The 27,500-nt window shown below is 38.6% G+C and overlaps 1 protein-coding gene across 3 annotated transcripts in view; it reads left to right on the forward strand.

The window, feature by feature from the left end:
- Positions 1-27,500, forward strand: part of KLHL3 (kelch like family member 3) — a 940,384-nt gene that overhangs the window by 379,803 nt on the left and 533,081 nt on the right. The window contains exons 1-3 of one of the 3 annotated variants that reach the window (XM_044068980.1): positions 7,104-7,181; positions 7,498-7,604; positions 10,799-10,920. In XM_044068980.1, the coding sequence (XP_043924915.1) occupies positions 7,595-7,604; positions 10,799-10,920 (132 nt within the window). In that variant the 5' untranslated portion in view covers positions 7,104-7,181; positions 7,498-7,594. Of the gene's footprint in view, positions 1-7,103; positions 7,207-7,497; positions 7,605-10,798; positions 10,921-27,500 lie in introns of those variants that run through there. The other 2 variants (XM_044068979.1, XM_044068978.1) reach the window with 2 other exon arrangements.

A 27,500-nucleotide genomic window follows, 5' to 3' on the forward strand; every position in this document is an offset into this window, starting at 1 on the left:
GATTTAAATGTTGCAATGCTTAATATTTGACATGTATTGTTGCCTAAAGTGCACTCATTTGATTCTTGGCTGGGGTTCCTTCTTTGTCCTGTTATCTTCTCCTGTGTTTGTGTGGGTTTGATTTGATGGTGTGGTAGCATTGTTGCCTCACAGCTGCATGTGTGTTTGATTCTTGTGTTCCTTTTTTGTGGGGTCTGTTATCTTCTCCCTGTGTTTGTGTGGGTTTGCTATTTGATGTTGCACTGGTAGCATTGTTCCTCACACCACACCATTTGATTCTTGGCTTTCCTTCTTGTGATCTGTTATCTTTTCCTGTGGTTTGTGTGTTTGCTTTGATATTTGATGGTGCAGTGGTAGCATTGTTGCCTCACAGCTGCAGGTTCTCAGGTTTGATTCTTGGCTGGGGTGCCTTCTGTGGGGTCTGTATCTTCTCCCTGTGTTTGTGTGGGTTTGCTTTTGTGTCCTCCCATGTTACAAAGACATGTCTGCATTATTTCTTCCTGGGCCTCTGCTGAAAATTGTTTTTTGTTCCAAGTCAGACTGTCCTGATTAACACATGTTAAATAAAATTGACAGGCATTTGAATTTCAGACTTCAGGTTTCTGAATGTTTAATTCCTACATATTTGATGGTGCAGTGGCAGTATTGTTGCCTCACACAGCTATAGGTTTTCTGGTTTGATTCTTGGCTGGGTGCCTTCTGTGTGGAGTCTGCATCTTATCTCTGTGTTTGTGTGGATTTGCTCTGGTGTCCTGCCATTTTACAAAGACGTGTCTGCAGTATTTCTCCTGGGCCTCTGCTGAAAATTGTTTTGTTCATCAGAAGTAAAATTGACAGGCATTTGAATTTCAGACTTCATATTCTTCAGAGAATACATAGTAAAACAACTTTTTATTCTCGCAACAAATATATAGTAACACAACCTTTTATTATAGCAATTTTCTAAGTTTATAAGATGAATATTTGAAATTTGTCCGTATTTTTGGGACTGTAATACCCTGTTATTGGCTTTGTCCAGGTTTTTTGTGCTAAGGTTGACAGCTATGGCAAGAACTGAATTCACTGAATATGTTTGAGGGCTGTATTCCCTCATTACTGGGTTTGTCCAGGTGTTTTGTGCTAAGAGGTTGACAGCTATGGTGAGAACTGAATTCATTAAATGATAGCCATTTAAGTTTCAGTCTTCCTGTCTTCACAAAACAGCTGATTTGGCATAGTGGTATGTTGCTCGACTGTTTTGCACAGGACCTTGTCTGTAAAATGTATGGTGGTATCTTTCACAAAGCAGGTGATTTGGCATAGTGGTATGTTGCTGACTGCACAGGGACCTTGGCAGTAAAATGTATGGTGGTAACACAGCATTTTATTCTAGCAACTTTCCAAGATTATACAAGCAATGTTTAATGTGTCCCTGGTTTTTGGGCTTTTCACCCCCCCAATAAATTTGGCTTTTTCCAGATTTCTTGTGCTGCAAAGTTGAGATGCAGTTGAGTATTGAGTAGATTTTAGAAGGAGCTGAGAGCTGCAGGGAAGAAGTTTAGTTAGTGCTAATAGCACAACAGGTTGTGTACTTGCTTTTGATGCAGAAGGTTGTTGGTTCTACTCCCATAAGGTGAATGCTGCCATTGAAAGTTAAGATACTAACTATGAGCCTGTTATCAGTTTGCCATCCATTTCCTATTGCAATATTACTAGCTTATTTTTAATGTAATTTAGGCAATTTATTCCTCAGGGCATCAGACACTTTATTTTTGATGAAATATAAAGGTGATTGCTAGCAGCAACCTCTTCATTACAGATTTATTTAACGTGGAATTATTTAGATGACTTTTTACTACTTCAGAGATTTTGCATATTTACTGATAATGGTGGACTGTAGAATTGTGCATATTTACTGATAATAGTGGACTGTAGACGTTTGAGTAGACTTTATGATGGAAATGTTCTGAATTGGGCAGTTTTGTTTCATTGTTTACTGGAAAAATGTTCAAAGCAATAGGAAGGTGTATCAAAGAGCACATGTATGTTTCATATGCAAGGGGCCTATGATTTGAAAACAGCCCAGAATTAATTTTTATCTGCCACTGGTAAAATGTATTTTCTTTGAATGTGGGTTTCAATGTTGTTTCAATGAATGTGAGTTTCAAGGGCAGAGAAGTTTTAATGCCAAGTTTGTTTAGCAGATGTCTTAGTGTTTGTGCTGTAAAATGCAAAATAAAACTTTCAAATGAAGTTCAAATCATCATAGAAGTAAATCAGTATGCACATTAGTGTTTATGGTAAATGGAGTGAAATAGCCAAGTAATGGATCATTGGAATGGCTGCAGAGGCTCCATTCGACCATGATTTTGTGAGGGGGAAGGGCGGCAAACTCAGACAGGCCCAGCTGAACTATACTTCCCAACTGTCCAGATTTTCAAAGAATGAATAGATTTTTGCTTCTTATTTTTGGTTTGTTCCTCATAAAATTTGTGGTTTTCTGGCAAATCATTTAGGAATTAAGTCACTAAATAATGACACACTGAGTTTCAGACTTCATAACCTTCAGAAAAATGCATGCTAAAGTAAGACCTGCTGTTCTATCAACTGTCTCAGTTTATACAAGAGCAATTTTTAGTACTGTTTATATGTTCCCCCAATATATTTGGCCTTGTCCAGATTTATTGCATTAACAGGTTGAGAGGTACATGCAAATAAATTGCTTTATAGAATTAGGCCTAGCCAAACCTCTCAACTGTCCCTGATTTTGGCTCAAAATGTTGCTCTTCCCCCTAATAACCCCTCTGCAAAATAGCAATTTTGGACGAAAACATGGAGGGTTTACAATTAAGAAATAACTGTAATAATCAGAGTTTTAGATTACTTTTATTTCAGAAATGCATGTAGATGCTTTTATTTTATCAGCTGCTCAAGTTAACAGTACTAATATTGAGGTGTTCCTTCTTTGACAGATTCTCAGCTGTATTGTGTGGCTATTTTATATTTTTGCATCACATTTTTGGTCCATTTTATATAAAATTGTGTTTTTTTTGGCAAATTAGTGACAAATCATTAAAGACTGAAGTTAGAAAATAATGACAGACATTTGAGTTTCAGATTTCATAACCTTCAGAAAATTCATACTAATGCAAGACCTACTATTCTATTATCTTTCTAAGTTTATGAGTGATATTTAAAAATTTTCCTTATTTTTGGGCCTTTGTCCCACTTATATGTATGGCTTTGTCCAGATTTCTTGCTCTGAGGTTGAGAGGTATGACAAATGTGTCAGTGCCATCACAGTCAGCCAGAGGCATTTCAAATTGTGACCTACTTGTTGCACCCACTCCCCTATCTAGTGACTCTGGATGTGTCCAAGCAAAGCAAGGAGCAGTTATGCAGTGTAAATGTGCATATCCCCCATCAAGGTAGACACAAGTGCTCTATTGGCTTTTCATCTGTCTTTGATTTTGGAGTATGGTCTGGTTTCTGGCATATTTTTGTACTGTTGATTTATGCTATTACTCAAAGTGCCTGTTGCTCTGTGTTTAAGTAGCAATGCTTTAATGACCATCAGGTAAGCTTGTCTGAGATCATAGATGCAAGTAAGTTTAATAAGCATATTGTTAAAGAATTGCCAACAGATAACAGCATAAAGAAATGAAACATAACAGCATTGTAAAGAAACAGGATTACAATTTTAAGTCATTACACTTGTTGGAGACTTCCAGTCATCTACAAACTAAACAGAATGCCATCATGTGTGGTCCATAACCTGTACAGTAATAAGCAAATCTTGAGCTTGTTTGCATTTTTACTTTGATCATGTTTTCCCATGAAACAAGTAGATAGTGTGATATACAAACATGGCAGAGATATGTGCATATTTAATGACAAGGGCCTCTGGTTGACCAAATGTGCAGACTATTGCAAATTAGGAGCAGTCATAGAATCCCCTACAAAAGCTAGTGTTTTCCAAAAACTAGTGTTTTCCAAGAAAGGTTGGCACAGACAACTAACAGGTGTAAAATCCATGGCCTAAAACTGAATGCCAAGAAATACATAACCGTATCCTTTGGGAAGTCATCTACTGGTGAAATCCTCTAGGCTAACCAAGTTCAAATTGGCCACATCCACTAAGGACAATCACAAGGCATTCTTTATGTATGTCCGCAATTGCAAAGGTAACACCCAAATCCGCTCTGAACTGGTGGTCAAGAACACCACATACACAAATGATGTTGACTTAGCAAACCGGGTGTCAAACAGTTTTACTGAAAACTACACCCCCCCACCCCCATCATTAAATAAGGACATCCATGGCACCTGCCCCCCTCCACTCATCACTAGGTAGATTTTCTTTAATGCCATTTCAAAGGCAGAAAATACAATCTTCAGGGGACCCAACAACATCCCTGGCTGCATCCTACATGAACTCAGGCATGAGCTCTATGCTCCATTCAAGACTCTATTCAACCAAAGCCTGAGTACTGGCTTCATCCCAGCCAAATGGTAGACAGCCACTGTCATCCCTCTACACAAAGGTGAAACGTACACTGACCTAGGCAATTATAGGCACACCGGCCTAATTATAATCTGCAAGGCCGTGGAATGCATTTTGTCATGGACCTTATAAACAAGGACATTGGCAACCTCCAAACACTTGACCCCACACAGTCTGGTTTATAGCAAAGGCATATCATGCCTGTTAAACTAGTCTGACTTCTTCAAAACTGTCACCAAAGCCATGGATGAGGTGCCTTTTTAAACTTAGCCATGCATCCCAAATCTCTGACAAGTTCTGTTAACCTTGATAAGTGTAAGCATGGTCCTGGTAGATGAACCATTTACAGGTTACCTGTATCCATTAGAGACATAAGTGCCAAACGATGGATGAATTTGTGGTTTCCCATGCAATTGTCTCACACTCTGTAAATCTTGTAAACAGCGTTTCACTTGTACTGTGTGAATTTGTTAAAATTTGTCTGCACAATATTTTTACACTATGGGCAATGGTGCTAACACTTTGTATTATTTGATATCTAGTGTTAATTTTATTAGACTGCTATCTTTACTGTAATGTGTTTCATGGAGCTTTCCCCCCCGGGCCCACACTTAAAATGGGCTCTGTGGGGGCAATCAACTTCAACAGTAATCTAACTAGAAATAAAGAAATAAATTTTACAAGTTGCTCATGAATTGGGTTAGGGAAGAACTGGGCTTCACATGGATGTGGAGCCTGATCCATAGATGGAGTAGTCTCTGGGATACATACCTATCTCAGCAGCAGGTACTATTTATATCATAGGCAAGCTTTAAGTGTTTCGAACATGCAATTCTGGTACTGCGTATTTTGTCGATATGCAGGAAATTCATCAGAGTGGGGTCTGACAATGCCCTGTAGGCCAGACATAGATCTCCCCTATAAAAGCCTGTATGAGACATAATACAGCGCAAGGGTCTTGTATTCCAGAAAGTCCAGAGTGATGACCCGTATTTTTGAGGTATTCATCATAAATGTGCTCTGCATGTAAATCCAAGAGGACAGAAGATGCTAAATAATTACATAGATTGTATTTTCATGCTAGTTGCTTCAGACAACCATTTCTATTCATAAGGGCAGTATTGAAAAATTGACCTTATTTTGGGGAAGTGGTTACACCAAAAGTGTAAGGCTTATGTAGATTTCTGAAACTAATAGGCTGAGAGGTATCACCATAATTGGGCCTTTAGAGAATTACTAAAACCAGTAGAACCCACCACAGCAACAAGCTGACAGGGACATATGTGTGCCTTGTAATTCTGTACTGTGCTGACTAAAAAGTCTGTGACATTCCGGTTGTGTTACCTTCCTTACGCCATTGCAACAGTAAGACTAATCATTCTCAAATGAATAATATGTACATAGGAATTAACTGGTCTGTTTAACATCTAAGTAAAATAGGCAAAAAATATGCAACTGAGCAGTCACTTCAGGAATGATTCGGCAACCAAACAAATTGACATATGCAGTATGACCAGGGTGCTAGTCTGGACATGTATGGAAAAAGAACCTCAATGAGCAGTTAGAACTATAAGTGAACATCATTCTGGACTGGATTATAAAATGAAACCAGTGTATTTATTACTTTTAGCACAAAACACATACAGCAAGGGTATTCTGTAATGTATCTAGTTACTTATGTATGTATGTGTTTATGCATGTATTTGACATTTGTTGAATCTGAAAGTATGACTGGGTGGAATCCCATATACAGGGGATGCACAGGGAGAAAAGGTTCAGAGTCAGTTTTAATCGTTTTCATATACAAGGAAGTAAATAGAATAATGGCTAGTACATACATTGTAGATATACTACATGAAACATAGTAGCATATTAATTACAGAGATTAGACATTACTAAGGAGAACATATAGATGAGACTACAGATCTTAACCAAAATATGATTCATATCACTCTGATTCTGCTCGAGATTTACTTAGTTTTTTGTGTATTCACATGTACTTAGTATACATATCTTATTGTGCAAAGTTGAGAGGAGGGGATTTTTAGGAGAGGGAAAGTGAAGTAGAAATGTTATGTCTTTATTAATAAAGTGAGGAGCATGGATAAGGAAGAAGCAAAAAGAAGAAAAAAAAGTTAGGGTCTGTATAGTGATAACAGCACTGTGAGGTATAGGTAAAAGAGGCAAGAAATGTTCAATTTTGTAAAATAGTGCAGCAAGACAGTATCAGAGAATTGTGGCACCTATGTTATTACATTTAAAAAAATAAGGATTCATTTGATTAACCTGGTGAAGGACATGAGCAAAGCCATGCATTTTTGCATAGCTGCTGAAAGTAATGAAGAAGATATGTGCATGCCAAATGAAAGTATAAACATTACACAATGAAAAAACAACAGTAAGCCTTATAAGCACTACTTCTCTACATTTCAAAGAGAAGTTCCCCTGTCAGTATGGGCTGTAAATAAAAGCAACACACACAGGAAACTGTTAGGCTTTCTGGAAGTAAGATGTACCCATCCCCCAGTGTACTGAAACCTGAGCTCAGAGTCAGAGCAGCTTGAATGTAAATATTAGGATCACATGACCTGACAGATAAACCAAAACAAAGACAGTAGCAGCAAATCTTGACACTCTCCCTTTGAAGCAGTTTTTGACAGATGAGACTGGTGCACTAATGTTCTTGAAGTCACGAAAGGTTAGACTCTCCTAAACAACAACAGGTTAAGATTTAAGTTTCTTGTTTTTTACCATTTGATTTTTTTTACATGTGAACTTGATGGGCAAATTAAAGTGATTCAGTGAGGAATAAAATGTCCAGTATCAATTTTACTAGGTCTTAAAGATTAGCTTGTTGTCACTGGACATGATTATACTGTTGGGTTTCACAGAGAGAAATAAACGGTTCCACTTGTAGCCCAGTACTAGTTATATCTAGATTTTGATTAAAATCCTAGTCACGTCTACTGTCCTTCACTTGCTCACTTTGTTTCTGTGTTATCTTTTTCCTGCAGCAAACACTTGCTCTGTGATGTGATAATTGTTGCTGAAGACACAGAGATTGAAGCCCACCGGATTGTCTTGGCTGCCTGCAGTCCGTATTTTTGTGCAATGTTCACAGGTAATGAGAAAAGTGTAATATCCTGCGATTTATGAGACTCGTGTGGTAAATGATTAAAATGTTTGTATGGGTTAGTCAAATGAACTGTGATGTAGTGATTAGTTTCTTTAAATATTGTGAAGGCAGTTCGACATTTGACTAACCTAATGTGAAAGATACATATAGTTTAAGAGAAAACTCCACCTTCTCCTACAGTTTAACTCACCCTCAGCTTGCATTTTTCACTACAAAATGGTTCCAGTATTGTGTAGGTACCATACTCCTGCTTATACTTTATAAACTTTCATGTCCTTGTCTTGGAATCAAAGGAAGGAAACACTCAAAGACTTTGTTTAAGCTTCACATACTTTTCAGAGTAATGTGTCCTGCCTGCATGACATAGCACAGATGTAGAGAAATCTGTAGTTCACCTTTTCAAGTACTGCTGTCAGTTTTAGACTGGTCATTAGTTCTGCTGATATCAGGAGCTCAGCAGCTGCTATAAACAAGACAGAGAGGTTTGTTAACTGTTTTCCATTGTCTTCATTGTAGTGTGGATGAGAACCTACTGATTCACAGCTGCTTCCAATGTAGTCATAGCAAAATAAATCAATTAGATTAGTCAAGGTTTTTATTTAAGCCTTTTACAAGTTCTACCTGTACAGAAAAAGTGAGATGTCCTGTAAGTGCACCTTTGTCCAAATAACCTCCTCCTAACTCCTCATCCTTCCAAACATCTCTCTGGGTTCCCATCCTTATTACCATAGTTTGTGAAGTCTTTGTTATATATTCTTGCCTACTGTAAGCTTCCTTTAGACATGTAAAAAAAAATACCCCTCACAGGTGGCTCTAAGTCACCACCACACTGTAGTTAAGGGAACACCCACAGGCTCTCATAAATAACAGCATCTAATCATACCTCACCCACCCACTCACCCACCCACCCACCCACCCACCCACTCACCCACTCACCCACTCACCCACTCACCCACTCACCCACTCACCCACCCACCCACTCACCCACTCACCCACTCACCCACTCACTCACTCACTCCAGTGTAATATTTTAAGTTCATTCAGCCTAGTAGGCTATAATGTATGCTTGTTTCTGTCTACCATGTATGCAGACCAACCAGTGAGAATAATCAACAGAGTTACGGCACACGTTGTATTACTTGGAGCATTTCTGAAAGTCCACCAACTTCAAAAAAATTAATTTCTAACACAGTGTAGCCTCTGTTCTTAATCTTAATTCTTGAAACAAATGTAGCACAACTTCCATATTTTATACCTCGCACTCCTCTTCCCAATATGTCCACAGTGCTCCTTATCTAGGAGGGGAAGGACTGGGAATTTCTCTTCACCTAAGTCCTTATCCTCACACAGTACCAGACTGTCGCACAGTTGAAGAGATCTTCTGTAAAATGAGATACAGCTCAAAATCTGTACCATATGACTCACTCACTAGTAATCCCTTTAAGGATTGCAAACTTCTCCAGTTAAACAAAACATGATCCATCCTTTAATATTAGTCTTTTCATAAAATGTATTAATATCTCCATACAGAATCAAAATAGTTAAATAACTGGTGATACATTAGATAGATGCCTTAAAACAGATTATTTAAGCTTAATAAATTCCATCTCTTACCTGTGCAGCAACTTTCATGATCACGTTTCATGGGTTTTTAATTTTAACGTACTATTAACCATATCATGAATCAATGCCACATTATTAATGCTAAGGTGGTTGGCATAATGGTTAAAGTTTTTAATTTAAAAATACAAAGTACAGGGTTTGATTCTTACCTCTAGTCATGGTCTGGTTATTACCTAGGCTTGTAATGGTCTTTAGGCTGGTTGTGTAGTGTTTACCTATGAATTCATGGCTGCTTTATCAGACAATTGTTATAAACATGAGCAGAAACTTGTCATCTACAGTTTTCATTATATCATTAATTCATTTGCTGCATATTACTTGTTCCACATTTCCTTTAACTGAAGTATGTTACACCTAGTTAATATTAGAGTGAACAAAATGCAACATAAAAAAGCATCCCAGCATGATGGTTCAAGATTAATAATAAAGCTGTTTCTACTACTTTTATGTTGAAAAGTGAAGTATGGCAATTATCTATATTTGGCCTCCGTTCGCTGCATTTTAAATGGTAATCCATGGACACCCAGGAATACACATTTTTATATATAATTTCAAGTCACCTTTATATATAAATTGAATCATTAATTGAGTATAAAGATGGCTAACACAGATGCTCTGGGAATTCCCCTTAACAGGCAACAGTAAAAGATTACATTCCCCTTTTTAGACAGCTTTTTATCTAACTTGATGTGAATGCATAACGTTGTTAAACCTGCATTGACTTGAGAGAAATAAAAAATATGTTTTGAATTCCACCAGTTACATTAGCTAAATTTCCTCATAAGTAAGGGTGTATATAAAAATAATAGAACAGTAATGTGCAGCCTTTTTCTATAAATTTAACATTATGACGTTTTGTCAGTCTGGCCGTGGGAAAACTTTGTAGTTTAAACTCATATAAATCACTGCAGTTACTAGTTAGATTTACTCTTAATGTACTGCTTCTGTGCCTGTATAATCTCGTGTGAACCTGACTAGATCTAGGAATAAATCTCTCAACTGTACAGATTTTTGCAGACACTCCATATTTTTACCTTACATTTCGGGTCTTTTTCTCATAAAGTTGTGGTTTTCTGTCAAATTGTTAGTACATCACTGAGGGTTGAAGTCAGGAAATAATGACAGACATTTGAGTTTCATAATTCATACCATTCAGAAAATTGATGTTAACGCAAAACCTGTTATTCTGTGACCTTTCTAAGTTTGTCAGCACCAGCATCTCCACATTTGTCCCCCATTGCTGGTCTTTGTCCAGATATTTTTGCTCTAAGAGGTTAAGAGGCATGATGAATACTTATCTTAAAATGTTTCTTTTATGAACCCTCTTGCAGGATGGAAGAGATCAGAGATATTGCGTGATGTCAGAAGTTACAGCTTTTTTATTATTATTTTGAAACTTGTAACAAGTATCTTGCTTTTATACCAGGGCTGGTTATTGGGCAAACTGTATGGAAACACATTAATTTGTAATTGCAATAACACATATTTTTCTTGTGACATATTTAGTTTGAATAGCCGCATTAACAATCCAAAACTTTTTGTTAATTTGATTCCAGGAGAAATGGCCGAAAGCAAAGCCAAAAAAGTTGAAATAAAAGATGTGGACAGGCACACACTGGGTAAACTAATTGATTACATCTACAATGCAGAGATCGAGATAACAGAGGAGAATGTACAGGTAAAGTGGGTACGATGCTAAGACGTAATGATAGTGCATCCACATGGGTAGCTTTGATGCTGCCTTGAGGCATATCGCTGTTGGTTTGTATGTAATACTCAGCTGGTGAGATATTCGCCTTTGGCTTGTTTTGCAAAATACATTGAAGAATGAATCTTGGTATAGGTGCATACTAAATGCTATGAATTATGCTGTTGTGGGTGATGCCATTGCAACTGCTGATTAAGATTGTTTTATATTCACAAAGTTACTTTTATTTGTTTGATTAAGATGTTTCAAATCTGTCCATATTTCTAACGAGGTGGAGGTCCCCTTCACTAGTTATTCTTTGGATTTTATAAATTAGTGTTTAGGTTTTTTTTTTTTTTAATTTCCACCAGAAAGTATTCACAGAGGTAGTTAAAAGGTAACTAAATGTTAAGATGGGTTTAGAGTATATTCCTACATCATAACAAATAAGACAACTGCGGTATGATTTTACAGCTTGTTTCAGCGGTAATACTGCACTGATGTTAATTAGAGGAAATTAATACTTTGGAATAAAAACCCACAGACACTTAAATTGTGCTCTGGGTTCACTGGAAAAGGATTCGCTTTCAAATCTTCCCATCTCTGCAAATGCCTTACATAAAAGCAGAAGCAGCTGTATTGATTCAGAGGCATGATTGGGACAAATTTACAGAACAAAAATGTCCTGCTGTCCTGGAGTTCTACACTACTGATTGTAATTAAACCTGAGCAGATTGCATCACTGGACATAACATGTATCTGTAAACAAAGCCACGTTGCTGTCATGCATTGTTTTACCTATTATTTTGTTGTCTGGTTTCTGTAGAGCTTTTTGAATGTTTCTTTTTCTTACTCCTTTATACACGTTTTCCCATCTAAACTTTCTTCTTATTTTCATCTACACAAACTCTCTGTATTCCTTATAATGTACTTACATGTGCCTTTATGTGAACCCTGAGCTTTGCAATGAGTGTTCCCTGCACATGTGCAATGCAACAAATCAGAAGAAAGATGCTTACTCATCGGATCAGCCAGTGACCCAAGCCCACACTTATCGAAGATCCATTTAATTTACTTTTTTACAAAGATCTTTATTTCACATATTTACAGTATATGCACAGAACAGAAGTAACTCAACATCACATACTATTATACAATGTTAAGAATACTTTGAATAAGGTGATCTTATACAGTTAACACAATAAGAGTCTTGGTATTTCAAAAGAAACATTTCAAGACTCATCGAAGATCCATTTTATTTAGTATTACTGTTGGTGATGGAGCCCAATTGTTGAGTAGTACTTTTGTTTGCAAACTTTAAAACTGAATTAAATTGAATAAAAACAAAAAAGGTGGAAACTCTCCAATAACCCACTGGAAGGCTTGGTAAAGCTGTAATAAAACACCCGATGCCTGTAAAATGCAAACACGTTTATTTAAGCACAAAAACACAAGCTTTTCATCGGTAGCACAAACCAACTTCTTCAGAACGGATACAACGTCACAAAATTAGAACCCCTACTTATGTTGAAACATTATGATCACATGATCACCAAGGTATGGATTCACAAAGCCGTAGCTATGTAAAACCCACCCTGAAACAATAATAAACATTAAAAAACAAGTCCGCTCGCTCTACTAAAAAGATAGAGGATTACATAGAAACAGTTGGCTATTTGTCTTGTATTGCTCTTGTGAAACTGTTAAATTTATGATGCTTGTAATAAAAATTTTAACCACTGTCAAAAAAATACAGACAGCACTTATGTTTAAAACTATCAAAATTCACAAGAATCCCATAGATCCACCCATACGTCCGTTGGTTAGTGACAGAGGTAGTATTACCTACGCTAGTGCAAAGTGGTGGACACTATTTTGAAGAAATACGTGGTGAGTGAGCCTCAAATATCTAAGGACTCTTGGTCTTTTCTATCCAGGGTTAACCAAGTTCCTTACAGTGCAGGCAGTCATTTTTTGACCATAGATGTGAAGGATTTGTATTACTCTATTCCCCATTCAGTAACCTTAGACTGGATTCCAGCTGTGATGATCATTAAAAAAGCCCCAGCTGAAGAAATTCAACTGGTCAGTGAATTGCTAATCATTATTTTGTCTTGCAATTACGTGACATTCAACAACAGATATTTCTCCAGTTGATAGGTGTCCCCATGGGGTCTCCATGTGGAGCTAGCGTGGCAAATTTGGTCATGGCCTATTGGGAAAGAGAGAATGTATTATTTAATTCCTTTGTCCAAGATAGGGTATCAATGTACACATGTTTCCTGGATGATATATTTATCATCCTGAAAGGAGATGAGGAGGTAGCAGATTTGCTTGTAGAATTTTTTCAACTCTTCTACAGAATTTCTTAAGTTTACCTCCAGTTTTGCTCTGGATAGGATTGCATATTTGGATGTGGACTTAATGAAAGACAAGGAGAATGGTTGCTACATAGCCAATATATATTGGAAGGAATCCTTTTCCAATAGTTATGTACAGTTTAGCAGATGTCCTTCATGGACGCATCTGCAGTCATAACAACTGGGTTGTCCTGTCGTCAGGCAGCCCTTCAGTCGGCCGGATTCCAAAGTCCGGGTCCGGCTTCGGCTGATGTCGCACTTCACCCGACGTCATCTCTGTTGGTCTTCGGGTATAAAAGCATCAGCCGACGCCATTTTCTTCAGTCTTTCTTGCCGTGGCGCAAGCAGAAGCTGTTCGCAAGTGCCGGTCGGTCGGATCCAGAGATTACTTCTACCGAATACTACTTCGAAGACTTCTAAAGCTAAGTACCCCATTGGGGACTCTTTCTTGCCTCAGCCGATGTCAGAAAAAGTTAATAATTGTTTAACCTGTGGGAAACAAATACCTCATAAAGATTTCCACTCTTACTGCCTGCCTTGCTTAGGCCCAGCCCACGGCGTAGTAGCCTGTTCGTCCTGTGCTTCTTTCAACCGAGCGGCTTAGGCGTCGGTCGGAGTTTGCAGAACAGTTTTCGGTTCTGATTTTGCGTACATTATGCCGTCGGATCCTCCGACTCGCATTCTGCCAAAAACAAAGAAAAGACCGACACTCGCGGTCCGCGGTTTCGGCGAAACCATGGTTAAGCAAACGCGAGTGTCTCGGTTTCGGCGAAACCGAGAAAACTGATCAAAATACAGCTGAATCTACTTCTACAACTGAGGTCCCTGCTAACACTCTTGAATCGGCCTCAGAAATTTTACCCACTACGGTGCTTACCACTGACTTATCAGACACCATTCCCTTGGATGTCTCTACCCCAGCACGTGGTGCTGCTAGGCCTCCAGCAGCCATGTCCATTAAGGCCTTCGCCAGGGCTAAAGCAGCCAAGACTACTAAAACAGTGCCTGTTAAACCCCTCAACCAGGCCCTCTTCCAGTTCTCAAATGCTTACTTTGGCAGAAGATTTAATTTCATTAATTAGAGGATCTCAATCTCACCCAGACAGGGCCTCTCAGCCCCCAGAGAAGAGACCTAGGGCAGAGCCCCATGAGCCAGTGTCCTCTGATGATTCTGCTGATGAATCAGACATAACTGACCAGCCAGAGGCTCCTTTCTCCAATTTTGAAGATTCTGATGCTGAAGAATCCATTCCAGCTGCTTCCCCACCAGAAGAATTCTCCTTTGGGGAAACCTTGCATGCCATGCGAGAACAGTTCCAATGGCAGCAACAGGATTTTTCAGACTCCAGGAAAAGACTTAGGACCTTTTGCACCTTCCACAGCACAGGCCCTTAGCTATACCTCCTGTTCTCTCTGTGGTGGATGATGCTTTCAATGATGTCTGCTCCGCTCCAGATTCTTTACCCCAGCCCCTGCCAAACCAGACAGATTTTACAGGGTGCCAGATACTCATCACCACCTTTACAAGGCCCCTCTTGCAGACCCGAAACTATTTCCCAGGGTCCCAAGGCAGTAGCATGACCATAGCTAAAACCCTGTTCCTTCTGAAAGGGAAGCAAGGTCATTAGACAGATGGGGTAAAAGGTTTACACTTCAGCCACTCTCTCAGCTAGAGCTTTAAACTGTCAGTTTCACATGATACAATACCAAGAGTTTATGCTTGATCAGTTAACTAAAAGCTAGCCACTGATGAATCTCTTGATAAGAAATATGTATTAGAAATGGTAAATAACATACAGCAAGTTAGTAACCACTCTTTAAAATGTGGCTATGATGCACTGGAGGCTTCATTTAGATCAGCCATGACTGGCACTGTAATTAGAAGGCATGCATGGCTAAAGGAGCAAGCTTTACCGGATCATGTTAAATCTAAATTGCTAGATGCTCCTATGGATAAAACAAGTTTGTTTGGTACACCTGCCCAGCAGGTTATGAAGAAAATGGAAGAAAAGGCAAAATCAGTCCAGACAGTTAAAGATTTCTTGCAGGTTTAGCAGGAACTGGCCTGCCAAAAATTGGTCCTTTCCTGACTCCACAAGACCTCAAAGGGGCAGGAATAGACGTTCCAGAGGCAGAAACCAATCCAGAGGAGGTGCCTACAGAGGACGACAGTGGCAAGGTAACAACAGAGGCACAGACTCAACACCTGCCACTACATCAACACAGCCACAGTGACTTAATCCTAAACCCGCCTACCAGGGAACAAATAGCAGCTCCTCTAGGCGGAAAGCTAACCTTATTTTCAAAAAACTGGCACCACATAACAAAGGACAAGTGGATTTTACGAACCATAGATCAAGGTTACCGGTTCCACTTCCACACTTTACCAGACAAAAGAGGAATGCCAAATCTACCTCCAAATCAAAAGACAGAGGCTCTACAACAGATAATGGAGTTAGCAAACATGAGAGCTGTGGAGAAAGTGCCAACAGCAGAGCAAGGAAAGGGGTTCTACTCCAGACTATTCCTAGTTCCAAGAAAGGAAAAAGTTGGAGACCAATTCTAGACCTGTCCACCCTGAATACTTACATCATTGTCCCAAAATTCAAAATGCTGACCCTACAGCAACTTCTTCCCATGCTGGGCAAGGAGTGTTGGCTGGTAACTCTAGATCTCAAGGAGGCATACCTGCACGTCCCCATTCGACCAATCTGCAGAAGATACCTCAGATTTCTTGCAGGATCAGAGCACTATCAATTCTCAGCATTGCCCTTTGGCTTATCTACTGCGCCCAGAGTATTCACAAAATGCCTGGCATCAGTAATCGCCCATTGCAGACTACAGGAATTCAAATTTATCCATACCTGGACGACTGCCTGATACAAGGAGACAACAAAAGCAAGCTGACAACAGATTTACAAAGGGTCATTTACTTGCTTCAAGCACTGGGATACACAGTCAATTTACAAAAGTCAAGACTGATACCATCCCAGACAAGGACTTTCCTGGGAGCGGAATTGGACACAGTAAGACAAATGGCATTCCTAACTACAGAAAAACAAAGAGAACTCCCTCTTTACTTCTTGGCACTAACAAAACTGAACAAGTTAACAGCAAGAAAGGTACTGCAGGCCTTGGGTTTCATGGCATCATGCATAATCTTGGTTCCATTTGCCAGACTACATATGAGAAAACTACAGTGGTACCTAAAGAATTTATGGTCCCAACACAGACACAGCCTAGAAACGGAAATCCCACTAATACCATGCTTAAAACAGGAGTTCCTATGGTGGGCTCAGGCATGCCAGTCAAACCCAGGCCTGCCCTTTCGCAAGGGTCAAGCAAGCCAGACCATCACAACAGATGCTTCAGACCTAGGATGGGGGGCGCATATGCTGGACAAATGCGTGCAAGGATTGTGGACACAGGACCAACTTCACCTGCACATCAACCTAAAAGAAATGCTGGCAGTAAAACTGGCAATCCAAAGTTCAGACCATTTCTCAAGGAGGACCACTTGATGATAAGGACAGACAACACCACAGTCATGTGGTACATCAACAAACGGGGAGGCACTCATTCTTACCCCCTATGCAGAATGACTTTGGAGCTGTGGACCCTGGCACTCAGCTACAACATCCAGTTACAGGCAATATTTGTGCCAGGAAAAGAAAACTCTCTAGCAGATATGTTAAGCAGGACCACATCGGATGCCCACGAATGGCAGCTGCACCCGGATATCTTCAAGACCATCTCGAAGAAATGGGGAATGCCTCAGATAGATCTATTCGCATCACCTTTCAATCACCAGCTCAAAAAATTCTGCACAAGGACATTCCACCCACTAGCATGGAAAGTGGACTCGCTCTCCTTCAGCTGGAAAGGCCTAACAGCATATGCATTCCCACCTCTTCCCTTGATACACAAAGTACTACTAAAAATCAAGGAGGAACGTCCAAGGATAATCCTGATAGCTCCAAACTGGCCAAGACAGCATTGGCACCCACTGCTGAGGAACATGTCTCGGAACAATATGTGGCCAATACCCCTGATGCCTTTGATGCTAACTCAGAACAACTTCAGCACCATGCATCCAAACCTAAAAACGCTGCAACTGACTGCATGGAACATCACATAGCAGCTGCTAATACAGAACTTTCACAAAGAGTTAAAGACATTATTCTTGAAGCACGCAGGCCTTCAACTAGAAGGAATTATGCTGGGAAATGGAAAAGGTTTGTCATTTGGAGTTCTGAAAGAGGAAAAGATGTATCAAACATAGATATGCCTAACATTCTGGAGTATCTGGCCGAACTACTTCATTCAGGCCTGTCCTACTCCTCCATCAAGATTCATGCATCAGCTATTTCAGCAGAATACAGCTTTGATCCACCTGTTTTTCACACCCTTTGCTCAGGCAGTTCCTCAGAGGAATCAAGAATGTAAAACCTCCAAGGAAACCACCATTGCCAGCTTGGGACTTGAACTTTGTGCTAGAAAAATTGACACTATCACCTTTTGAACCAGCAGCAACAGCAGACCTACAACACCTGTCATGGAAAACTGCTTTCCTACTGGCAATTACTTCAGCAAGGAGGGTTTCAGAACTACAGGCCTTAATGGCAGTGCAACCCTTTCTAATCTTCCACCAAGATAGAGTGTCCATGAGGACTAATCCTACATTTATGCCTAAGGTGGTATCCAGAGTGTCTTTAAACCAAGCAATCCACCTACCTACCTTCTTTCCCAACCCACAAAACAGAGGGAAAGAATACTGCATACCTTGGATGTACATAGACAGCTACGCTACTACTTGGACAGAACAAAAATAGCAGAAAGACTGACCAACTTTTCGTAGCCTATGCAACAGGAAGGGAAGGAAAAGCTATTTCCAAACAGACAATCTCCAAATGGATAGGAAATTGCATACGATTCTGTTACTCCTTCCATGGAAAACCAATTCCACAGAACATAAGACCTCATTCTACAAGGGCAACAGCCACTACCACAGCCTTCTTACGAGGAGTGGCTACCAAAGACATTATTGAGGCGGCTACTTGGACCTCCGTGCATACATTTGCCAAGCATTATAATTTACCTCTATATTCCAGATCCCGAGCAGGGTTTGCCACTGCTGTTCTGCAAGGGATCCTAAACACACCATAATCTACTTTTATCCTCCTCCCTAGTTGGCTATGGTATTCTACCCAGTTGTTATGACTGCAGATGCATCCATGAAGGACATAGTACAGTTTTGTACCTACCATAAATGTAGATGTCCGAATTGGATAGCATCTGCAGTCAGGATTACCCTCGCTCCTTCCCTCTGTGGTACTCCTAGGGTGTTTACCCTTCTAATAGCTAGCTAGTGGGGGGATTTCTTTCATGGTGTATTTGTTTGTATTTATGTACATACATGCTTATTTTTGTGTTTACCTCTATCTTTTGGAAACATTGGCATCTATCCAAAATTTTAGCCTTCTATAGGGCTTCTGGCATCTGGGGCAAGAAACACTGAAGAAAATGGCGTCGGCTGATGCTTTTATACCCGAAGACCAACAGAGATGACGTCGGGTGAAGTGCGACATCAGCCGAAGCCGGACCCGGACTTTGGAATCCGGCCGACTGAAGGGCTGCCTGACGACAGGACAACCCAGTTGTTATGACTGCAGATGCTATCCAATTCGGACATCTACATTTATGGTAGGTACAAAACTGTACTTTGTCATCCCTTCTCACAGAAGAGGTCTATCATCAAAGGGCAACTAGTTAGAGCAGCTAAGATGGTGTCTAGAGACAACTTCTTGGAGGAATGTAACTTAATGGGAAGCCTTTTCCTTAGTAGAGGTTACCCTGAGGGTCTTATTTCTGATCTCTTGAGAGAAGTACAGATAAAGAGGGAAAAGGGTTTTTATTTACCCATTTTTAATCAAACTAGAGTACCCCAGGAATATCATAACGCTAAGCTAGATTCGGGAACATCTATGTCCAATAGTTTTATATTGACATTTAGTATGGATGCAAAGGAGATTATTTCCATCATCCTGAAAAACTGGAACTTGGTCATACAGGACGTTTCCATCTGGAACAAGTTGATAGAATTCCCAAGGATAGTTTTCAAAAGGGGTTACAACCTCAAAATTATACTAGAGAAGAAACCTAGGGTCTCCAATTGTAGGGACGGCATGTACAAGTGTAAGGTGCCATTACTGCAGCAATATTAAGACGGGCTCCAAATTTGAAATAAGAGGTACCAAATATGGTGCATTAGGTAGGTACAATTGTACCAGTGCTCAAGTAGTTTATTTGGCCAAGTGTTCCCTCTGTCCGGCCTTTCATGTTGGTAAAACAGACAGGAAATTACAAGAGCACATATATGAACACCTGTATGTCATAAGAAAGGGCAAATTGGAGAACGCTTTGGTGAAACATATAGCAGACAATCCCAAACATGAGTTTCTGTTCTCAGTAATTGACCAAATAAAATCAGATGGTAGGGGAGGTCTAGAGTCACTTATTTTGGAAAGTAGAGAATTGACATTGGAGCCAAGGTTAGATGCCTGCTATATTCCTGGCATAAACGGCATGTCATCTGTTTTATGCCTATTAAAACTCCAAAGGTTAAACAGATGACAATATTGTATGGATGTATCAGTGTCCAAATATATTTCTTGTTTGGCACGTAGTAGTTCACAATGTAATTACTCACTAATTAGAAAACATTCTTTCCACCCCCTTTTGGTTTGCATAGTTGTAGAGGTTATAGGGAAACATCATTCTCAACCTCATTATTGTCATAATGGTTATTAGTGTAGGTAGTTATGAGGGTCATAGGTTTCTGGTCTAGTGTGTTTTGTATTAATAATAATAGTGTCTAGCAGTGACCAGATTTATTTATTCCACACAGATACATGCATTTTTATTTTATCTTGTATTTTATTCTACATATAACTGAATTTAACTGAGGTCATCTAGGTGTATAGACCAATCTTTAACTTGTAGTTAACAGATTACAATATACTTTTTCTAATCAGACAGGCATTTTCATGTACTGTGTTTGATGTCAGTTTTAATATAAGTGCTGTCTGTATTTTTGTCAACAGTGGTTTGTTTTATTACAAGTATTAATTGAACAGTTTCACAAGAGCAATATAAGGCAAATAGCCGACTTATGTTCTGTGTTTTTTGATAGTTTTAAACATAAGTGCTGTCTGTATTTTTGTCAACAGTGGTTCATATTTTTATTACAAGCATCATAAATTTAACAGTTTTACAAGAGCAATATAAGACAAATAGCCGACTGTTTCTATGCAATCCTCTATCTTTTTAGTAGAGCGAGCGGACTTGTTTTTTAATGTTTATTGTTGTTTCAGGGTGGGGTTTACATAGCTACGGCTTTGTGAATCCATACCTTGGTGATCATGTGATCATAATGTTTCAACATAAGTAGGGGTTCTAATTTTGTGACATTGTATCTGTTCTGAAGAAGTTGGTTTGTGCTGCTGACGAAAAGCCTGTGTTTTTGTGCTTAAATAAACGTGTTTGCATTTTACACGCATCGGGTGTTTTATTACAGCTTTATCAAGCCTTCCGGTGAGTTACTGGAAAGTTTCGACCTTTTTTGTTTTTATTTTGTACTTTTGTTTACCATAACCCAGTAACATTTGTATATGATTGTGCAAGCACCATGCACATGGAACAGTTGGTATTATATAATGAATGTTTCCCTTTATCTGTTTATGCAGTCTTTTTCTGTTTGCGGTAAAGCAAATTCTGTTGCATTTTGCAGCAGGTGAATTTGGTCATAACTGTCTGATTTTATCTGTTTTATATATTTTTTATGTCTACAGTGAGCAAGGGATGATTAATACCACAAACATGCCTTTGTGTTAAGGGGTAATTGTAATTCTGAAGTACTACAAATGTCTGCTGATTAAGCAGATTAACTCATTTGGACTAGAAATACTATATACCATTTGAGACGAAGCTTCCTAATTAAATAATGCTTTTTAAAAATGATATTTGGCCTCAGCAGCTTATTATTATTATTATTTATTTATTTATTTATTTTTTTTACACAAAATGCCTGCTGGCTAAACTTGGGCCCCTGTCTCACTGTATTACCATATTAATGTCTTTATTGTAAGCACTAATGCTAAACCTTGTCAGATTGAGGAAACCAGATTCAGACCTGCATTGCACTACTGATCCTTGGGCATTGATTCTGCATACCTCATATGTAGAATAGTTGTTCATTTAAATATAGTATGTCAGTGTTAAATTGATGACAATAAAGCAAATTGATATACATGGAGCATGCTGATCACACCCCTAAGCTGACAAAAGTATAAGTTTGTTAAATACATTTCTGATGTAGGAAAGGACATAAACTAAGGTGAATTTCTTAAAACCATCTCTTAAACATGTTAACAGATGGTTATGATAGATGATAGGATCATAACCTTGTGTAATGTATAACTAAAAAGGGGAAGATGGTGAGTTTTAAGTTTGTAGTTGGTCATCCAGAGTAACGGTTACATTGAATGCTTCATGTGAGGGAAATATATTAATATAAAAAATTAATATAATTTGATTTTTAGTAGTGTTTGTATTTCAGTGCATTTATCTTTTGGTTTTATTGATCATTACTTTATAGAACATGAAGTCCAGATTAGAGGTAATCTCATGCAGTCTAGATTAGAGGTAATCTCATGCAGTGAACCATATGACTATGTATGTGGTTGTTATGATAACCTTCATCAGCGGAGTCAGTGAGGGAATACCCAGCATATATTTGCACTTCCTGCATGTAATATCTAGAACTAAGCTGCATTATTCCATCCTTGTTTTTGTTTCCTTGGAGTCTTGAAAAGTACATCATTTTTTTGCACTGGTATCAGCCACTTTATTCATTAGTGAACTATATAACTGAAAAAGCACTTTCAAAATGTTGCCTTGAGAGCATATCTTTTAGTATGCCTTTCAAGTAGCAAAGTTGCTTCTCAACATTTGCCTGATGGTTATTAAGCCATCATTGCATTTAAAACATGCTCCTGCAGACAGGCTCACTCCTGTTGTTAGAGCTTTGTTTGCTAGGTCATGTGACATTGATTTGCTGGTTGTATTTGTTTTATTGTAACTATTTTTCCATATGTGTACTATACTGATGAAGTATTGTATATGTCAGATATGTGGAATGCTGTAGTGCTTTCTGTCACTAGTGCTATAATTTTCAATGCCATGTCTGGGTTTTGTTACCAATGAAAATGATCCATTATATTTTATGGCTCACCTGGCAACCAAATACATAATTAGATAGTTCAAACCTATCCATAACTCTCAACCTCTTCACCCTAGAAATCTAGACAAAGCCCAAAATAATTGGGGATGGAAAAGGCCCAAAAATAGGGACCAATTTTAAATATTGCTCTTATAAACTTAAAATCTTGATAAAATATTATGGTTTGTATTGCATGTATTTCTGAAGGATATGAAGTCTAAAACCTGAGTGTATGCCATTATTTAGTGTCTTCAGTCCTCCATTATTTGTCAGAAAACCACAGATTTTATGAGGAACAGACCAAAAATACAAGGCAAAAATCTGGGCATTCTGCAAAAATCAGGACAGTTGAGGGATATGGACATATCAATGACATTTTTCTCATGTGCAGTACCAGTATTACCTCTAATCATGATCTCTGGAGTTGTCACATTTGCTTTCTCAAACAAAAACACTTTTAGGTGCTGTGCAGACATGCTAATACTTGAGTTGTAATTGCTACTTGTCTGGCAGTTGGTGGTAGAGGGTGAAGGCTGTGAGCTGAAGGTCATGTGATAACAGGGTTTGATTCCTCCAGCCTTCATTTTTCTATTGTGCAACCTTGAGCAAGTCACTTAGACATTGCTCTCTCATTCATCCCTGAAAATGGACTCTGTGTCCAGTTTAGCCTACCTTGTTAAAAAATAGGTATTTATTTTATTTTTAATTTTATTTTATTGCTCGAGAAGACTCCTAAATAGAGGTAAATCTTCCTCTTTGTTCCCTTCTTGCGCTCATGTGTAGTTTGGTTACCAACCAATATAAAGCTGAAAATGAGTGCATATGGATTTATGTGCCTTTGCAAATAGTGTGTGTCATGTCTGCCTTTTCTATGTATAGCAGTCTGTGAAGAATCTGTACATCATTCTTTATTTTCTGTATTTAAAAAAATATATCATTCTGTATTTTCTGTATTAAAAAAAAAAACAAAAAAACCCCAGAATATTTGGCAAGGGGACCAATGTTGATGCATACTCTTTAGGAAGGTCAGAAGGGGTTGTGAGCAATGAAGCACCAGGTCCTTTTTCAGAACAATAAAGTACAAAGTAGTAGGTCTTTTATTTCAGGGAGCTTGGACACCTGACATTAGAATGACTGAGTTTCCCAGTCAGTGTCATTCTTAACAGTTGCTAAAAACAGGCAGTTGGGACTGCTTTCATAGTTTCCTGGTAAAAGGCTCTGTTGGGTGCAATCAAAAACTGCAGTAGGTATGCAAAGAAGGGTTTATTTTTTCCGTTTTTAATCAAGTGCATGAAATTAGGACAGTGGAAGAATTGTGAATCTTTCTTATTTTATAGTCAGTGTTCTTATGAAAAGAATGTACTACTTTTATTCCAATCCATTAAGACATGCTCATTCTTAATGTACTGCAGTTAAACGATGGCAGCTGTGTTGTTAGGTAAAACACCAGAGTAATTGCTATTTTGTGATAAAAAGCATACTGAAGTGTACCTACTGCATTATCAGAATGTTGCTCGTTACAAATGAATCACTAAAGTGCATTAGGCATCCTTCACATCATTTAGCAAGGATCAGCCATGAACTGAATCATTTTTTATTGACATGCAGATTTATGGCACAGCTCTGCAGCCATGCCCTGCCCATAGTCATCAAGACTGCAGCTTGAGCAGCTGGGAGTGCTACCTGCTGATAGATGTTTCTTGCATGTGTGCATAAGCCAATACCAAATAAAAGTTTTGCTCCTGTTTACAGCTTGTTAAACCATCTCTGTAGTACTGTGAGTAGTTCTGAAGGCATCATATCTGGAAAGCATTGACAGCAATTAAAGACAAAAGAAAAGATGCAGGGTTTGTGAAGCAATCCTATAGAGAGCTACTGAAGGAATCGAGCACAAATATTGTAGGAGTAAGGAGGGGTGAGTTGTCCATAGGTAAATACAAGGCAATTAGTCTGCAAACTCTTGTATACCTAGCCAATAACCAGAGAGTGACTAATGGTGAGAAACCTTGTACTTTGTGTCTGTGAGGTAAACGCCTTAACCATCATTCCAGTCCGCTTCTGACATGGCAGAAATATTAAAGTACATCAGAAGAACTCATAGTCCAGGAAGACAGCATCTTTGAGCAGAGGTGATACTCAACAGTAAATGGGTACTACTTCATACATGATGGGAGGATAGCTTAGCTGTGTTATCAGGAAGTATTTTTTTTTGTGGATAGGGCTTAGAATGAATGGAATGGTCTTGAGGGGCAAATTTCAGGAACGTGCTAAAGAGAAATAAAGCAATTATAGTAAAATGTAGGTATGAGTTGCATATCTGCTAAAAGTAAGTTTCTGCTTACCAGTTAAGTGACAGTATCATCCAAAAACTGAAAAAAAGAAAAGTAAGGAATAGTTTAAAACGCTTTTCTTCCCATGTAGCAGTTTGGGGGATGGATCACAGTTAGCAGGGCAATCCCCTTTTTGATAAGAAGAATATGACATGTGGGTGTAATTATCCTTTAAGATTGTCCATAGCCAGCTGATTCATTCCTTCATATTCATCCCCTGTAAATCCCCGCCATGTCAATTCTTACTGCCGGCTCCATTTTGCATTTTGTTTATAACCACATTGTGAGCCTTGCATTGATTCATACCTCATGACTGAACAGTTCTACATTTCCTATGTTTTTAAATTTTCTTATTGGAGCCTTAACCTTTGCTACATTTTATGAAAATCTGTGTATTCTGTTGTGTTGTCATGGAGTACTGTATTATTGCCTGTTTTGTGTCTATTGTCCTTTAATTACTGCTTGTTAGTATATATTTTAGTATATATTTTCCTAAACTCATTTTATGACTTGGGATGCACACATAACTGTGAGCTGTTTGCCTAGCATGCCTGTCAGGCTGAAAATAAGTAAGTAAAATGTGGGACCCTTGCACCTTCTGCTTCAAGAATAATTAATACACTTTTCTCATTCCATGCCTGACTCCAAACATGTTGTTCTTAGTGTTAAGGCACAACAAAGGATATCCTTTTGGCAAACTGTGTTTTTCCTTTTAGCAATAACAAGAGGAAATGCTTGGCTAGTTAACATGCCAGTGAGTAACTTCCTCCAGAGAGCTGAAACAAGTAAACTGGATCACTTACAACTTAAAAAAAGGTCAAATTACTGAAGCATGAATGACAAGCAAATAAACAAATAATCTCAGTTTACACACAAAGTACTATTTAGGAATACATTATAGTAGATGAGTGCAGACGAAGGTTAGTGTTTTAAGTCGCATTTGTTTCCACATTTTCTCACACTTATTTGGCACTTTGCAGAGATGCAGAATGGTAATTGTCTCCTTGAGAACAAAGGGCAAAATTTTCCAAACGACAGCCTATATGCGTAACGTGGAGTATTTTTTCCATTTACTGCTGCCAAAAACAGTGGCAAGTAATGACTTACACTAACTGTATTTTTTTTAAACTGAATCACACGCTTGTAATGTATCTAGTTTAGTTGCCTTGTGTACATAATGGGAACAGGTGTGTACTGAGATGATATTCCTTGCCCAGGTAAGCTGTTATTCGTTACCATAAGAAAATGACAAAGCTGTTTAAGGGATGTGCAACAGAATAGAAAACTAAGAAACAAAACTAAGCATAGCTTTTCACTTCACAATGAATGTGTCGAATTTCACTCAGTCTCCTTATATGGATAGATGAAGGTGGTTTTTAGTTATTCATTTTTTATTTGGTTCTAATGTTATTTTGTCTTGCATGTGCAGAATGCCAGCTGTCGGTTCTCAGATATGATGACATGCATAGTGCCAGGAGTATATTCCAGAAATGCTACATTTGTCCTTCCATGCTAGAGTGTAGTGGCAATTAACTGCCTGTCAAAAGTGCAAGAGTAAATTGCAGTTTATATGAGTAAATCTTTATCCTTAGTGTTAAACTTTTATTTATTTATTTTTTTGCAGGATGCTTTGCCTTGCTCTGTGCTCCCTAGTGTGAGGAAGTTATGCCTTTCACACCCCTTACACTTGTATGGTGATGTCACAATGTATACATCAGTGTATGGGAAATGGTCTTCACATAGCACAGGCGAATAAGATGACGTTGGGGAACAGTCTTCACATAACACAGGCGAATAAGACGACAGGAAATGGTCTAAACATAACACATGCGGATAAGACAACGGGAAACGGTCTTCACATAGCACAGGCAAATAAGACGATGTTGGGAAATGGTCTTCACATAGCACAGGCAAATAAGATGACATTGGGAAACGGTCTTCACATAGCACATGTGAATAAGATGACATTGGGAAACAGTCTTCACATAACACAGGTGAATAAGACGACGTTGTTAATGAGCTGCTCCCTTTAGTTAAGGGTACAGGGTTTAACCCCCTCCCCACATCCATTTCCCTACTGTGCAACTCTGAGTAAGTTACTTAATCAGATCTTGCTCCCAGGACACACCTGACAAGGGACACTTGTGTCCACTGGACTTAACCAGTTAACAAATAATTAAAAAAACTCTCTGAGATAGCACCACCTTAATTTTATGTATATATTTCCCCTAACATTTTTTCTTTCACTTGCATTATTCCAAGAATTACATTTACAATTTGCAGTTCTGATAGCCATGGAAAGGAAGGAATCTTTGATATCTTAAAAATGCAGCATATAGTTACTAGAATGGAAGGAAGAATGGATGGTACAAGTTAAGGCTAGATAGCTGCATATGCTTTCATCATCATCATCATCATCATAGTGAACCTTGGTGGGTGTCAGAGGAAGGATTGTATGGTAGAAAATAAGTCTTGGGTAACAGCTGAAAGAGAAACTTTTCTACAGAGATAGAAGCACTGCATTGTAGAGAGCTGGTAGGGTCCTCAAAATATTGTCTGTGGAGTGGTTATAGTGTAAGTTATTAGATGTGTGCAAAGATG

This window comes from Protopterus annectens, chromosome 4.part0 (genome assembly GCF_019279795.1).
Source record: "Protopterus annectens isolate FY-2018-M chromosome 4.part0, PAN1.0, whole genome shotgun sequence".
Taxonomy (NCBI): Eukaryota; Metazoa; Chordata; order Ceratodontiformes; family Protopteridae; genus Protopterus; species Protopterus annectens.